This window comes from Bombyx mori, chromosome 11 (assembly GCF_030269925.1).
Source record: "Bombyx mori chromosome 11, ASM3026992v2".
In the NCBI taxonomy this organism is placed as follows: domain Eukaryota; kingdom Metazoa; phylum Arthropoda; class Insecta; order Lepidoptera; family Bombycidae; genus Bombyx; species Bombyx mori.
In genome coordinates this window covers 4,996,325-5,010,130 of record NC_085117.1, presented here as the reverse complement: position 1 = coordinate 5,010,130, position 13,806 = coordinate 4,996,325, and the positions used below count along the sequence as shown (strand labels likewise).

Here is a 13,806-nt window from a genome sequence, read left to right as displayed (position 1 = left end):
TTTTTATAATTTTTTTTTTTTGTTTGTTTCATGTCTGTTTTAATGTTTCCGAAGCGAAGCGAGGGCGGGTCGCTAGTTCTTTATAAGTGTGGGAAATTTCATACTCCGCCGTCCGCGCAATTTTCGTAAAAATGGGCACAAAGTTTTTGCTTCACGTATAGTTTATTTGATATTCTTTACAAATGCTTAAACTTTAAATGGCTCTCCTGTGAAGTAGCGAAAATGTTGCTTAAACTAAATAGGCTTTCACGCGTCAATATACATTTATATTTCAGAGGGAACAATTCATTTGTATAAAAACAATGAAGCTGCGTATCTCGCAGACTTCAGTCCGTGGGATTTCAGAGACGTATTCGGCACAGACTACAATAGAGACTTCAAATCCAATAAAAAAACCAATAAGAATATTGATTCGCATAAACTTAGCCCAACAAGACATATAAAGACCGGTACGAACTCCAGAAACAATAAAAATTGTCATACGAACAAAGTTAAAACTTACGACGCTTTGTCTGTGAACGGTACTGATGCTATGAAAGAATATAAAAAGATGAGGGATCTCTTCATCAATTCAGAAGGCCGAACCGGTACCAGCAACCTAGATTTGAACGCAACAATGGAGAATTTCGTCAAAAAGTTCGGTATTGCCAATATTCCGGGTTATAATTCGACAACAGTTAATAATAGTGTCCAAACTAAAGCTCTCTACGGAACTCTGTCTGGGAGAAATTTGAATTTAACAGAAAACAAACCTAAGGCACTGGATAATCGAACCGAAAACAGTTCTCGAAGCGAATCACCCAGGCCGGACCAACTAAATTTCGCAAATCCAGATCTGACCACGACCCCCCCTGTTCCACAACTGGGTTCGCCCAATATGAGACCAGTGCCTCCGGGATATTCGAATGCACCCAAAGCACCGAGCCCATTTATTCCACATCCGAATTCTTACCACCCATACGGAGTTCCCATCGTTCCTGACTTGCCGTTGCCACCTGGGCATCCAGACGGACCGAAAGGAGAGCCCAATTCACCAGTCGCAAACCAGACAGCAACCGATACGAACTATGAAATCGGCAGCCTTTTACATCGTGAGTATTGTTTATTTTGACGTGAATGCGTCTTTAAAATTGCTTACATAGGGACGCAATTCAAAGAAACGAATGATAACAAAATCAGGGGATACAGTTTCGTGTTGTAGCTATATATCTATCATCCCCACCCAAATTCCAATGATATCACTGGATAGCTAAAGAATCAAAGAACGATAAGTAAGGACTGTAACAAATCGCGCGTGGGGGAGATTTCCGTTTAGTATAACTTTCGATTCGCTGAAACTACGATGTTCATTTAAGTTTTAATCGTCAGCTCTCATCAAAATCTATCAATTCTATATATAATAACATTAGTAACAAATGGTGACTGTGAATATAATAAGGTGTTAGATTCACAGGTCACCTAACAGTGAAAGTCCCGTCAAAATCGGTCCGGCCGTTCCAGAGGTGAGCCGGAACAATCAGACAGACAGATAGACAAAAATAAAAAAAATATATGTTATTTTGGTATATATACCTTGACTTACTCATTTAGTAAAAAGTGGTTATTTTATTATTACAAACAGACACTCCCATTTTATTTATTTGTATAGATTAGCATTAACAGTTCGATGTTTTTAATTTAACTTCAATTAAGTTTACTCTATAGCTAATACTGTAGTTGAATTGTGAAAGCTGTGATTGTGAATCTAATAAGGTGTTAAAAAATATATATAAAAAAAATATATATAATGACGTATTCACATACAACAAACGGCCGTGTCCATAACACACCCACGCCTACTTTTTTTTAAAGGTTACCGAAGCCCATACCATGGTTGCCTCACACTTCAGACCCGAACGCATTACTGCCCCACGGTAAATAGGCAGGGTGGTGGTGCGTACCTACCGCCATAATAAATTAAATATTCTGATGATGAAGATATAAATGGCGCATCCGAATAAGACCCGCTGTGCTTATGCCAAGCGATGAATTGTTTCTTCTTGTTACCCTTGTAGGCAGACGAGCCTACAGTCCACTTGATGTCGCTCATGGATGTCAGCAATGCCGGAGTCAGAGCCAAGTTACTGGCGTTACTGGTGGTAGGACCTCTTGTGAGTCCGCACGGGTAGGTACCACCACCCTGCCTATTTCTGCCGTGAAGCAGTAATGCGTTTCGGTTTGAAGGGTGGGGCAGCCGTTGTAACCATACTGAGACCTTAGAACTTATATCTCAATGTGGGTGGCGCATTTACGTTGTAGATGTCTATGGGCTCCAGTAACCACTTAACACCAGGTGGGCTGTGAGCTCGTCCACCCATCTAAAGTATTACCCGCTAATAAAAAAAAATGTGCCTCTCGAGACCTCCGACAGAAGTGATAACTATTAAATCTAAGTTAATCATACAATAACTCTCTCTTAATCCAGTCCAATATTTTTATGATCATATTATTTCAGACATCGTAAAACCCAAGACAACAACACAGAATCCATTTATCTCGGAGCTGTACGGCGAGATGAAAACTAAGCACAACGGATATCTGACAACCTTCTTGCTGAAATTCTTCGAAATAGTCGCTTCCAGGCGGAGGGAGGATGCACTGCCATTAGTGCTTGCTTTCGCCGCCGCAATCGACGGGTGAGAGGTCCAGCTCCTGAACTGTAAACAGCCGACCTTAAGCTTTCGATCCACGCAGTTCTAGCTTTCGCATAAACACGTGAACACGGTTTACCTGATGCTGGTTAATGTAGCCAGGTCTCGAAGTCTTTCATAAGGAATATCTGCCTGCGGGATTCAAAAACCGGTCACATTGCTTGCATAATAATAATAATAAAAACAACGTGTGGCACTAGGGGACTGCCGCGGTAAAGCTATTGCATAGCATTTTTTATCGACTTATGCAATTGTAATTAAAAAATAATAATTTAATATTAAAACAATAGTAAAATAAGACCACGCTATATTTATAAACTATAAACAAAAGTAAAAGATTAACTGTGCCCTTCACAATCATAAGCTAGACCGCGCGAGAGAGAGGTGGGCAGACATTTTATGATGCGCATGCAGTGCGATATCACGCCGCGCGTTTATTACAAACACTACACAAGCGCAACGTGTGAATGTGTTGAACGCGAGCTACATGGAAGGCGGAGTGGGAAGTGTTAGGTTTTATTTTCGTTACGGAATTTCTTGATTCGGTCGCCGCGCTCAAAGCCCGCGATAAAAGCTATGCAATAGCTTAATAATAATAAGACTTTTTATTTCTGGTTTTACAGTCTTAGGTGGATTATAATATTACATTAAACAACAAATATGACTTTTGTTAGTAAGTTAGCTTAAATTATGTTAGTAATATAAGTACGTGTATTAAAATAATATAAATTAACAAGAAATGCCATAGGGCTCCACCAAGCCTCGCCATAAGGATCGGTCCTGCGCTGCTTCCATCCAGCGGATCCCCGCCAACCTCAATAGGATGTCGGTCCATCTTGTGGGAGACCTAACCACGCTACGTCGTATGCTGAAGCTACGGGACACGAGTATACTGGAGTCGTACCTTCAGTACACGACGAATTAAACGAATTAACAAAGCTCACTAAAGTACTGGTGTACGATCAGCACATAAGGGAAAAAACTATTTTGTTTTTTACAATTTACATCCAAAACACGCCAGTTAAGCAAGTGGCACTCACCTCGATCTGCTCTCACGGCCTGGTTACTGTCCGGTACTGGTCACGGTCCGGTTTAGGTACTTCGCAGGATACGTTTATTTATTACGTCACCACACTTTTCTCGTTTAAAATGGAAGACAAATTTTCTTGTTCTAGACGATTGATTGTTCTTTTTTTTATTAACGACTTCGTTACCGAAGATTTTTAATTTTGGTGTAAAAGGTCCGATAGGATTTGAGCGTACCACTTGACAGATTTCAAGTCGTCTGCATCTGCCGCGAATTTTTGCTAATGTGCAAGCAAAGAGATTGTCGGGACGATACAACTGATTCTCTTCGTTTCTAGGTTATATGAAACTAGACAGCTGCTAGGATTCGGCGAGCCCCTCCACTCTAAATTACTAAAAAACGTCCACATGATGGTCGGATCCCCAATTGACGTTGTACAAAGTGAGTTTCCATATGCGCGCATCTTGTAATATAATTCTCACGAACTCCACAGTGCTCTGAGGAATTGTTTGGTATGATGATGCTATCATCTGGTTTTCACCATCGCCGCCTCCTACTACGGGAGCACAGTTCACTCTACCTAGTAACCACTGCGTTTATCCACAGTGCGTTTCCACAGATCTTGTTTACTACGTACCATCCGGCTTTGGTATGAGCTTCCCGCCACAATGTTTTCCGAGCGCTATGACATGTCTTTCTTTAAACGAGGCTTGCGAAGAGTACTCAATGGCAGGCAGCAACTTGGCTGTGCCCCTGGCATTGCTGAAGTGCACGAGCCACATTGACTGGTTAATGTAAGATGAGCCATATGCGCATGCTCGAAGATCGGGTTCAGTGGCGTTCTTTGGGGGAGGCCAAGTCCAGCAGTGGACTGCCCCAGGCTGATGATGATGATGAGCTATGTGCCCGTCTGCCACGAAGACAACAAGACGTCCGGTTAACTTGAAATTTGAACCACCAGACAAAGATAGAACTTTCTTTATCTTAACTAGAATAACCGGGAAAAGTTATTATTTAAAAAAGCAATTTTTTTTTACTGAATTGACTTGATTATTATCTTCCCACCTTTTCCCCTATTTCTGTCGCAAAATAGTTATTATTTCCGTTTTGAAGCGTGGCAAAGTTGCTATATAATTGATCCTTCGACCTCATGTATTAAGGAGGATTCTCGTAAGCAACATTACCGTTGTCGTGAGCTTCCTCACTAAATGCGTGATTCGTGCGCTGGGTCACTACTTTAAAGGAAGCATTTAAATTTAAATATGATAAAGAAAAAACACTAGTTCAAGAATAGTAATTTTAATTATTTAATTTTAATTTCGAACGGCGAAAACCAAGGAAATTACTGAATTCATCCCCCTTCATACAACCGGAACTTCGGAGCGACTATATTAATTTATCCTTTTCCCAGTTCCGATGACATTACAGTACTTTATTTATTTATTTTTATTGCTTAGATGGGTGGACGACCTCACAGCCCACCTGGTGTTAAGTGGTTACTGGAGCCCATAGACATCCACAACGTAAATGCGCCACCCACCTTGAGATATAAGTTCTAAGGTCTCAAGTAAGTTACAACGGCTGCCCCACCCTTCTAACCGAAACGCATTACTGCTTCACGGCAGAAATAGGCAGGGTGGTGGTACCCACCTGCGTGGACTCACAAGAGGTCGTACCACCAGTAATTACGCAAATTATAATTTTGCGGGTTTGATTTTTATTACACGATGTTATTCCTTCACCGTGGAAATCAATCGTGAACATTTGTTGAGTACGTATTTCATTAGAAAAATTGGTACTCGCCTGAGATTCGAACACCCGGTGCATCGCTCAACACGAATGGACCGGACGTCATATTCGTTAGGCCACGACGACTTCAATTGACTTGGCAATAAATGACGCACATCGAAGATAAGAATTAGACAGTCGGCTAAATATCAATTTTGTAGAATGTTATCTCTGTCGCGAGGAACACTAACAGGCCGATATCTATCAAAACAGCAATCGAACAACGACTGAAAACTGTCACACAGGCAATGTGCAACAGAGATAGCGCTCTACAAAGGCGAAATATAACTGTCTCTTTCTAAAACTCGATGTTCTGTACTCGGGTACTGTAAACATTTAACACGGTTTCAGGATCAGCCTATACATATTATATGTATAAGTAAAGTTCTTGTCTAGTAAGGTCTTTGTCTATTTATTAACTGAAGTCCAAATCATTTTTCGTTTTCAGGCTACGCCGCTCTCACTTATAACTATTTAGTGAACAGAGGCGTTACGGCGACCGATGAAGTCAACGCGATAATTGATTACGCGGACTCACTTTATGAAGAGAATGACGGGAAACAGTTATTTAAAGTCCAACTTTTTATAATATTCATGGTTTAGATGATAAGACGGCCAGTGGAATGTGGTCATATCCTACTAAGCCGTCGTCGCCCGAAACATGTCTTGTCCGATTCGCTCTAGCAGCTATTAGGGCTTTCAAGCACCGGTCACCGCCCTCGCGAAGCTCGTCGATTTTCGACCTGTGGACTAGCTAGCCTATTGACACAACCTACTGAGTTTCTACTGGGTGGCGCATTTACGTTGTGGATGTCTATGGGCTCCAGTAACCACTTACCAGATGGGCTGTGAGCTCATTCACTCACCTAAGCAATAAAAAAAAACTTATGTTTATAAAGCATTAACATCGGGCAATGCGAATTAAACTCGCAACATTCATAATTTACCTAATCATTATACGTTCAAGTTGTCATGAACTTGGTTTTTAGTAATTACTTGAATATACCCACCCATATTACTAGTGTTTTTATTAGAAAACTACCCTCATCTCATTTCGAAGAGGTCTTGAAGCGATCAAAGGTTTTACCGGAGAATGGTCAGGAGCTGTTTTTTTTTATTGCTAGTTGGGTGGACGAGCTCACAGCCCGCCTGGTGTTAAATGGTTACTGGAGCCCATAGACATCAACAACGTAAATGCGCCTTGAAATATAAATTCTAAGGTCACAGTATAGTTACAACGGCTGCCCCACCCTTCAAACCGAAACGCATTACTGCTTCACGGCAGAAATAGGCAGGGCGGTGGTACCTACCCATGCGGATTCGCAAGACGTCCTACCACCAGCAACAAGTTCCTATTTCTTTGGATGCTCATCGCGTCGTCTACCGTCTTGAAGTTAGCACGTTCACAGCGGAAGAGGTCGAACGAAGGTGCGAACGAAAAGAACAAGCGAATAGCATTTTAACCTACCCTAGTGCTGGTGGGTCGAGAAAGACTTGCCACGGACCGGTGGGAATATCGTTAAGAGCACATTTCGACCCACCGCCGCACCTGGGAAGAACGTTTACGATTTTACTTTCCACAACCAACGTGCTAAACGTCATATTAATCAAATTCTAGGCCTTAGAAGACATAGCCAAGTATCCGCACAACAATAAAACAACCAAATCGATAATGGACGAAACGACGCAAGCCATATTGCTTCCGTACCGAAAATTAGGAAACACAGAGAAAAGGCAAATTCTATTCGATAATATCAATAAACAGATAGAAGATAATTTTCCAGGTAGAAGATTGTACACAGCGAGGAATAGAGGTGAGCGAAGTTATGGCGCTAAAGTGGCAGGAACGGGTGGCCATTTTGAAATCATGGCGTCAATTCATCGTAACACATTGGCGCGTGAATAACTTTAACTAATGCTATTTCAGATAGTTCTGAGTTTTACCTAGTTATCGTGTAAAAAACAATTTTAGGATTTAGTCTTGTGTTTTTTCAATGTCCTCATCTGCCTTGCGTTGATAATTCTCAATGCTGAGGGTAAATAACTTTCTCCTGGATTATCCAACATCCAGCCCTGCCTATTATATATTACTAACGTCCCTTATCCCTTTTTTATCATTGGAAAAAATACTATAAAGATGGTTCGTGTGGACTCACAAGAGGTCCTACCACCAGTAATTAAGCAAATTATATTTTTTGTGGTTTTGATATTTGAAGACATGAGTGGGTGAAGGGAATATGATACAATTTGTTAATTTTGAGAAAGTATGTTGATACTTTTATTACTTATACTTTTTCTTCGTACATAACTCCTTCATCAGACGCAAATTCTAAAAATAGCCCTTAAGCCCGGAGTTTTAAAGTCTAATATGGTTTATAGGTACAGAACACCTTCATTCAATGTAAAAACTCAAAAATCTTAAAAATGGTACCTAACACCCCTTCCATCCACTCAAGTCTTCATTTATTACGCGACGTTATTCCTTCACCGTGGAATTCAATCGTGAACATTTGTCAGGTACAGTCAGTAAGGTACGTGTAGCGTGCAACATTCGGTTGTACTCGGGCGTCATCGGTCGCGATCGGATTTCCCGAACGCGCAGGTGTCCCGTGACGTCACACTGCGAGATTCGCGCGCGTCGATTTAAGTTGATTTTAAAACGTATTATAATTTTTAGTTTTAATTGGTGTCTTGTAGTGCATAGCAACTTGTTTTCTCTTTTTTACTTTTTATTAGAACATTGTACACATAATATTATATTATTATATTATTGTTGAATTGGTGTGTTTGACTTTTATGTGTTCGGAGCATAATATCCCGAGAATACAAATAACAAACCACAGTGGTGACCCCGACGTGATCCAGTGTACAAGTTATAAATATAGTAAATCGTTGTATTAACAAGAAAGACTTAGTGATGACTTCAAATAGTGACAAGATGGAAAATGCGAGCGAGGTTTGTCGTGTTGGCGTTAAAGTCCCGCCATTTTGGCCTAATGAGCCCGCGTTGTGGTTCGTACAATTGGAAGGACAGTTCGCGCTTTCAAATATCACGGTTGATGCGACAAAATTTTACCACGTCTTGGCAAATCTAGATTATAAATACGTGTGTGAAGTTAAAGACATTATAACTAATCCGCCAACGGAAAACAAATACGAGAAGATAAAAACGGAGTTGATTTCGCGGTTATCTGCGTCCCAAGAACAACGAGTGAGACAGCTTCTTACACATGAAGAGTTGGGTGACAGAAAACCGTCACAATTCCTGCGACACTTACGAAATCTAGCTGGATCAGATGTACCTGACGAGTTCGTTCGGTCATTATGGACGAGTCGTTTACCTAGTCACGTACAAGCAATTATAGCAGCGCAAGTCGATCTCCCTCTAGACTCAGTCGCTCAAATTGTTGACAAAATTCATGAGATTACCATCCAACCTCACAATCAAGTGGCTGCAACGTCTACGGCAGTTCCCACAACCGAAGTTTCTTCTTCTACGTTTACTATGGAACAACTGACACGCCGCATTGATGATCTCGCAAAGAAGATGGATGAGCTGTCGGCTATTTCCCATTCGCGCTCGAGAACTCGAGCACAGTCCCCGCGCTGGCGTCAACGATCCCGAAGCCGCTCCAGCGTAGATACAAGGCTCTGCTGGTACCATCGACGTTTTGGTAACAAATCTACGAAGTGCCGGGAGCCGTGTTCCTTCAGAGAGGGAAACGAAACAAGCAGTCAGTGAAGACGGCGACTCCTGACTGCGGTAGTGTGACAGCTGGCCGTGTTTTTGTAACCGATCGTAAGACAAAAGTGCAATATTTAGTTGACACCGGTTCAGACTTATGTGTTTACCCGTATAAGTGCGTACAAAATCGACAATGTGTGAAAACAGACTATAAACTGTATGCAGCAAACGGTTCAACCATAAACACGTTCGGTTGGATAAACATTTCTTTAGATTTTGGACTTAGACGTGCATTCTTTTGGCGTTTCGTTATAGCGGACGTCGGCAAGCCTATTATAGGCATAGATTTTTTGTCGCATTATAACTTATTAGTGGATGCTAGACATCACCGTTTGATAGACAATATAACGTCGCTCAGTGCTCACGCTCAGCCTGCGTCAACCGATTTGTATCAAATTAAGTCTGTTACAGGTACTTCATGCTATCATGATTTGCTTTCTCAGTTTCCGGACATCACTCGTCCGGCTGGGGACCTGTCTAAGCGTAAAATTAAACATAATACGTTTCACCACATCCGTACCACTCCAGGGCCACCAGTATTCAGTCGTCCTCGTCGTCTAGCACCGGATCGACTCCGAATAGCCACCCGTGAGTTCGAGGATATGGTAAGAGCAGGTATTGCAGTAAGATCAGACAGTCCATGGTCATCGCCATTACACTTAGTTCCGAAGAAAAATAATGAGTGGCGCGTCTGTGGCGACTATCGGGCATTAAATGCGCGTACAATACCTGACCGATACCCGGTCCGCCATATAGGCGACTTTTCACATAACCTTTTTGGGTGTAACGTCTACAGCAAGATCGATTTGATCCGAGCTTATAATCAATTACCAGTAAACCCAGCAAATATAGCGAAAACAGCTGTTACGACTCCTTTCGGATTATTTGAATTTCCGTTTATGATCTTCGGTCTTTGCAACGCAGCTCAAACATTTCAACGCTTCATGGATGAAATCTTGAGAGACCTTGACTTTTGTTATCCTTATATCGATGATATTTTAATAGGGAGCCAGAACGAGACATTGCACCTGGAACATCTGAAGAAAGTATTTCAACGTCTCCAGGACCACGGCGTTGTTATTAATGTTTCGAAATGCGTGTTTGGTGAGCCCCAGGTAGATTTTTTAGGCTACGCCGTATCATCTTCGGGCACCAGACCGCTTCTTCAGAAAGTGGAGGCGATCCAGAACTTCCCGCAGCCGAAAACTATTAAAGAATTACGAAGATTTCTGGGTATGGTTAATTTCTATAGACGTTTCATGCCTAAAGCTGCAAATATCCAAGCTCCGCTCCATAATGTTTTATCCGGCCCAGCTTTAAAACCCCGTCCGCCTATTACCTGGTCAGCTGAACTGCTGGAAGCCTTTATCGCTTGTAAGAAAAGTTTAGCTGAAGCGACATTGCTAGCTCATCCTAACCCATCGGCAGCTTTGATACTCTGTACGGATGCTTCTGATAATGCAATCGGTGCCGTACTACAGAAAAAGACAGATGAAGGACAGCAACCACTCGGATTTTTTTCAAAAAAATTGAATAAAGCTCAAAGAAAGTATAGCCCATTCGATAGAGAGTTGTTAGCTATCTATGAAGCAGTAAAGCACTTTAGACATATGGTGGAAGGCAGAGTTTTCACTGTGCTTACAGATCATAAACCAATAGTCTCAGCATTCAAAAAAGCATCAGAAAACTGTTCTCCGCGGCAATTTCGCTATTTTGATTTTGTGTCACAATTTACAACCGATGTACGACATATTTCAGGAGACCAAAACGTAGTGGCAGACGCTTTTTCCCGCACAGAAGCAATTACGAGTGAGCTTGATATGCATGCTTTAGCATCTTCGCAAAAAGACGACCAAGAACTTCAAAAACTGCTAGAATGCGGCTCTTCACTTGACCTACAGAAAATCAACATTTCTGGTTCGGGTGAGAGCTTATATTGTGATACTCGTAGCGCTTCTCCTCGACTTTATCTGACGTCACAGTTTCGTAAACAAGCGTTCGATAATATTCACGGGTTGAGTCATCCAGGAGTAAGAGCTACTGTAAGATTGATGACACAGAAATATGTCTGGCCTAGCATTAAGAAGGACTGCAGCAACTGGGTGCACCTGTCTCCCGTGCCAGCGCGCAAAAATCACACGGCATATACAGTCTCCGGTACATGCGTTTATTCCTCCATCTAATAGATTTAGTCACGTACATATAGATCTCATTGGACCTCTGCCAGCTTCACACGATTTTAAATACTGTCTTACAGTAGTGGACAGATTTACACGTTGGCCAGAGGTTATGCCGCTCTATGATATCAAAGCTGAGACAGTGGCAAGAGCTTTCGTTACGGGCTGGATATCACGTTTTGGCTGCCCAGAGAAAATTACGACGGACAGAGGTAAACAGTTCGATGCACATTTGTTTAAAGAACTTTCTAGATTAACAGGAACCCATCATATTCAAACAACAGCGTACCATCCAGCCGCAAATGGTATGGTCGAAAGATTCCACCGCCAGCTCAAATCGGCAATTATGTGCCACGAGAACGATGAATGGTATGAGGTTCTACCTTGGGTACTGCTTGGAATACGTTCGGCATGGAAGGAAGATGTTGGTTCGTCATCTGCAGAGTTGGTGTATGGAGAGCCCCTACGATTACCGGGTACATTTTTCAACACCTCGACAACAGAAGTCGTAGACCATAATGATTTTCTTTCCCGTCTAAGAGCCTACATCCGAAAGATCAAACCAACGCCTGTGATACATCATGGTACTTCTCCAGTTTTCATAAGTAAACAGCTATCATCTTCAAATCAAGTTTTTCTCCGCCAAGACGCTATTAGAAAACCTCTGCAGCCGCTATACACAGGACCCTATACGGTACTAGAACGTCGAGATAAATATTACAAAATAGATATCAAAGGAAAGCCTGCCACGGTGTCATTAGACAGATTGAAGCCGGCGTACATCTTAAGCGACTCGGAATCTCACTTTGCTGATTCATCTCCAAGCATTTCACGTTCAGTGCAAAGAACGAAATCTGGACGTCAAGTACGCTTTCCCGATTTTTATCGACCGTAACGGTCTCCGGGGGGGCTGATGTAGCGTGCAACATTCGGTTGTACTCGGGCGTCATCGGTCGCGATCGGATTTCCCGAACGCGCAGGTGTCCCGTGACGTCACACTGCGAGATTCGCGCGCGTCGATTTAAGTTGATTTTAAAACGTATTATAATTTTTAGTTTTAATTGGTGTCTTGTAGTGCCTAGCAACTTGTTTTCTCTTTTTTACTTTTTATTAGAACATTGTACACATAATATTATATTATTGTTGAATTGGTGTGTTTGACTTTTATGTGTTCGGAGCATAATATCCCGAGAATACAAATAACAAACCACATACGTATCTGATTAGAACAATTGGTAACTGTCTGTGGGATTCGGCATTCGGGGATCGGCACGATTCGCTCGATACGAACGCACCGTAAGTAAGGCTGGGACGACTTCAAAGTCATCTATGACTCGCGACAATCGGAGCCTTAATACGTAATCTTGTTACCTTAACTAGTGGTCCCCTGTAGTCGAAATTCGACTATAATTCATAGAAATTACATGTTTGTATACTGTTATGATTCTATTGTCAAATACTACTATTCTTCTGTAATCACAGATTTCACCAAGACTGGACTATAGAAAAATATTAATAAAGACAAACAATATTTAATCTATTCTCAATTTGACCACAGACTTTAAACAATAAGAAAAGTTTGACAATAGACAAAAAGTATGCATGCGTGTGTGCGTCAAATACATGGTAGTGTGTGTAATGTTCTTATTTATTGATTTAATGTATTTTTTAAGCATAATTTAAAAAAATATTAACATTTTGCACTCCTTCTCTATATTCTCTATAAGTGTGAGAAATTTCATGCTCCTCCGTCCGCGCAATTTTCGTAAAAAGGGATACAAAGTTTTTCCTTCACGTATTAATATATAGATAATAATCGTTATGTTCTCAGATAACACAATTGGGCTAATAACTAAACGCGAAACAAAACGCTCAAAGAAATCCGTGAATCCATTAAAAAACGCCATTAAGAAAATGAGAAATGAATTGTATTCGCAAAAATATGAAAAAGTCAAAATGGCGGCAGACATCAGTTTATCTTCCGATAATACGCTGCAGTATAACGCGATCGAAGATAATTGGAAACGGAAAACTACCATTCCAATTATAACTACCAAATTCGGGAGAAAACATACGTCAAAGTCATTGGCGCCATCAAAAAGCGACGCTAACAATGTAATCCCGAAGAAAATCGCTAATATTTTTTACGAATCATACGAAAGCGATGAGGAATTGCTGAAAATTAATTTACACGACCACTTAAGACACGAAAGGCAATTGTTTGGCGTGCAAAGACGAAGCTATGATAGTAAAAACATTAATAACATAGCACGCGATTCGAGTTACAGCGACGATGAAGATGTCATTAAAAAGAATATTTACATGGCGTTTCAAACGAAACACAAAAGCTAACAATAAATAAATAAATGGAAGCTTTTT

General features: G+C 41.2%; 1 protein-coding gene across 1 annotated transcript; it reads left to right on the top strand.

The window, feature by feature from the left end:
* LOC134199654 (fibronectin-binding protein A-like) lies at window positions 1–13,806 on the top strand. The gene is made up of 5 exons (XM_062671023.1): window positions 1–1,091; window positions 2,495–2,675; window positions 4,055–4,158; window positions 5,954–7,319; window positions 13,259–13,806. Exons 1-4 carry the CDS (start codon window positions 533–535, stop codon window positions 6,106–6,108), a joined length of 999 nt encoding a protein of 332 aa, XP_062527007.1. The 5' UTR covers window positions 1–532; the 3' UTR covers window positions 6,109–7,319; window positions 13,259–13,806.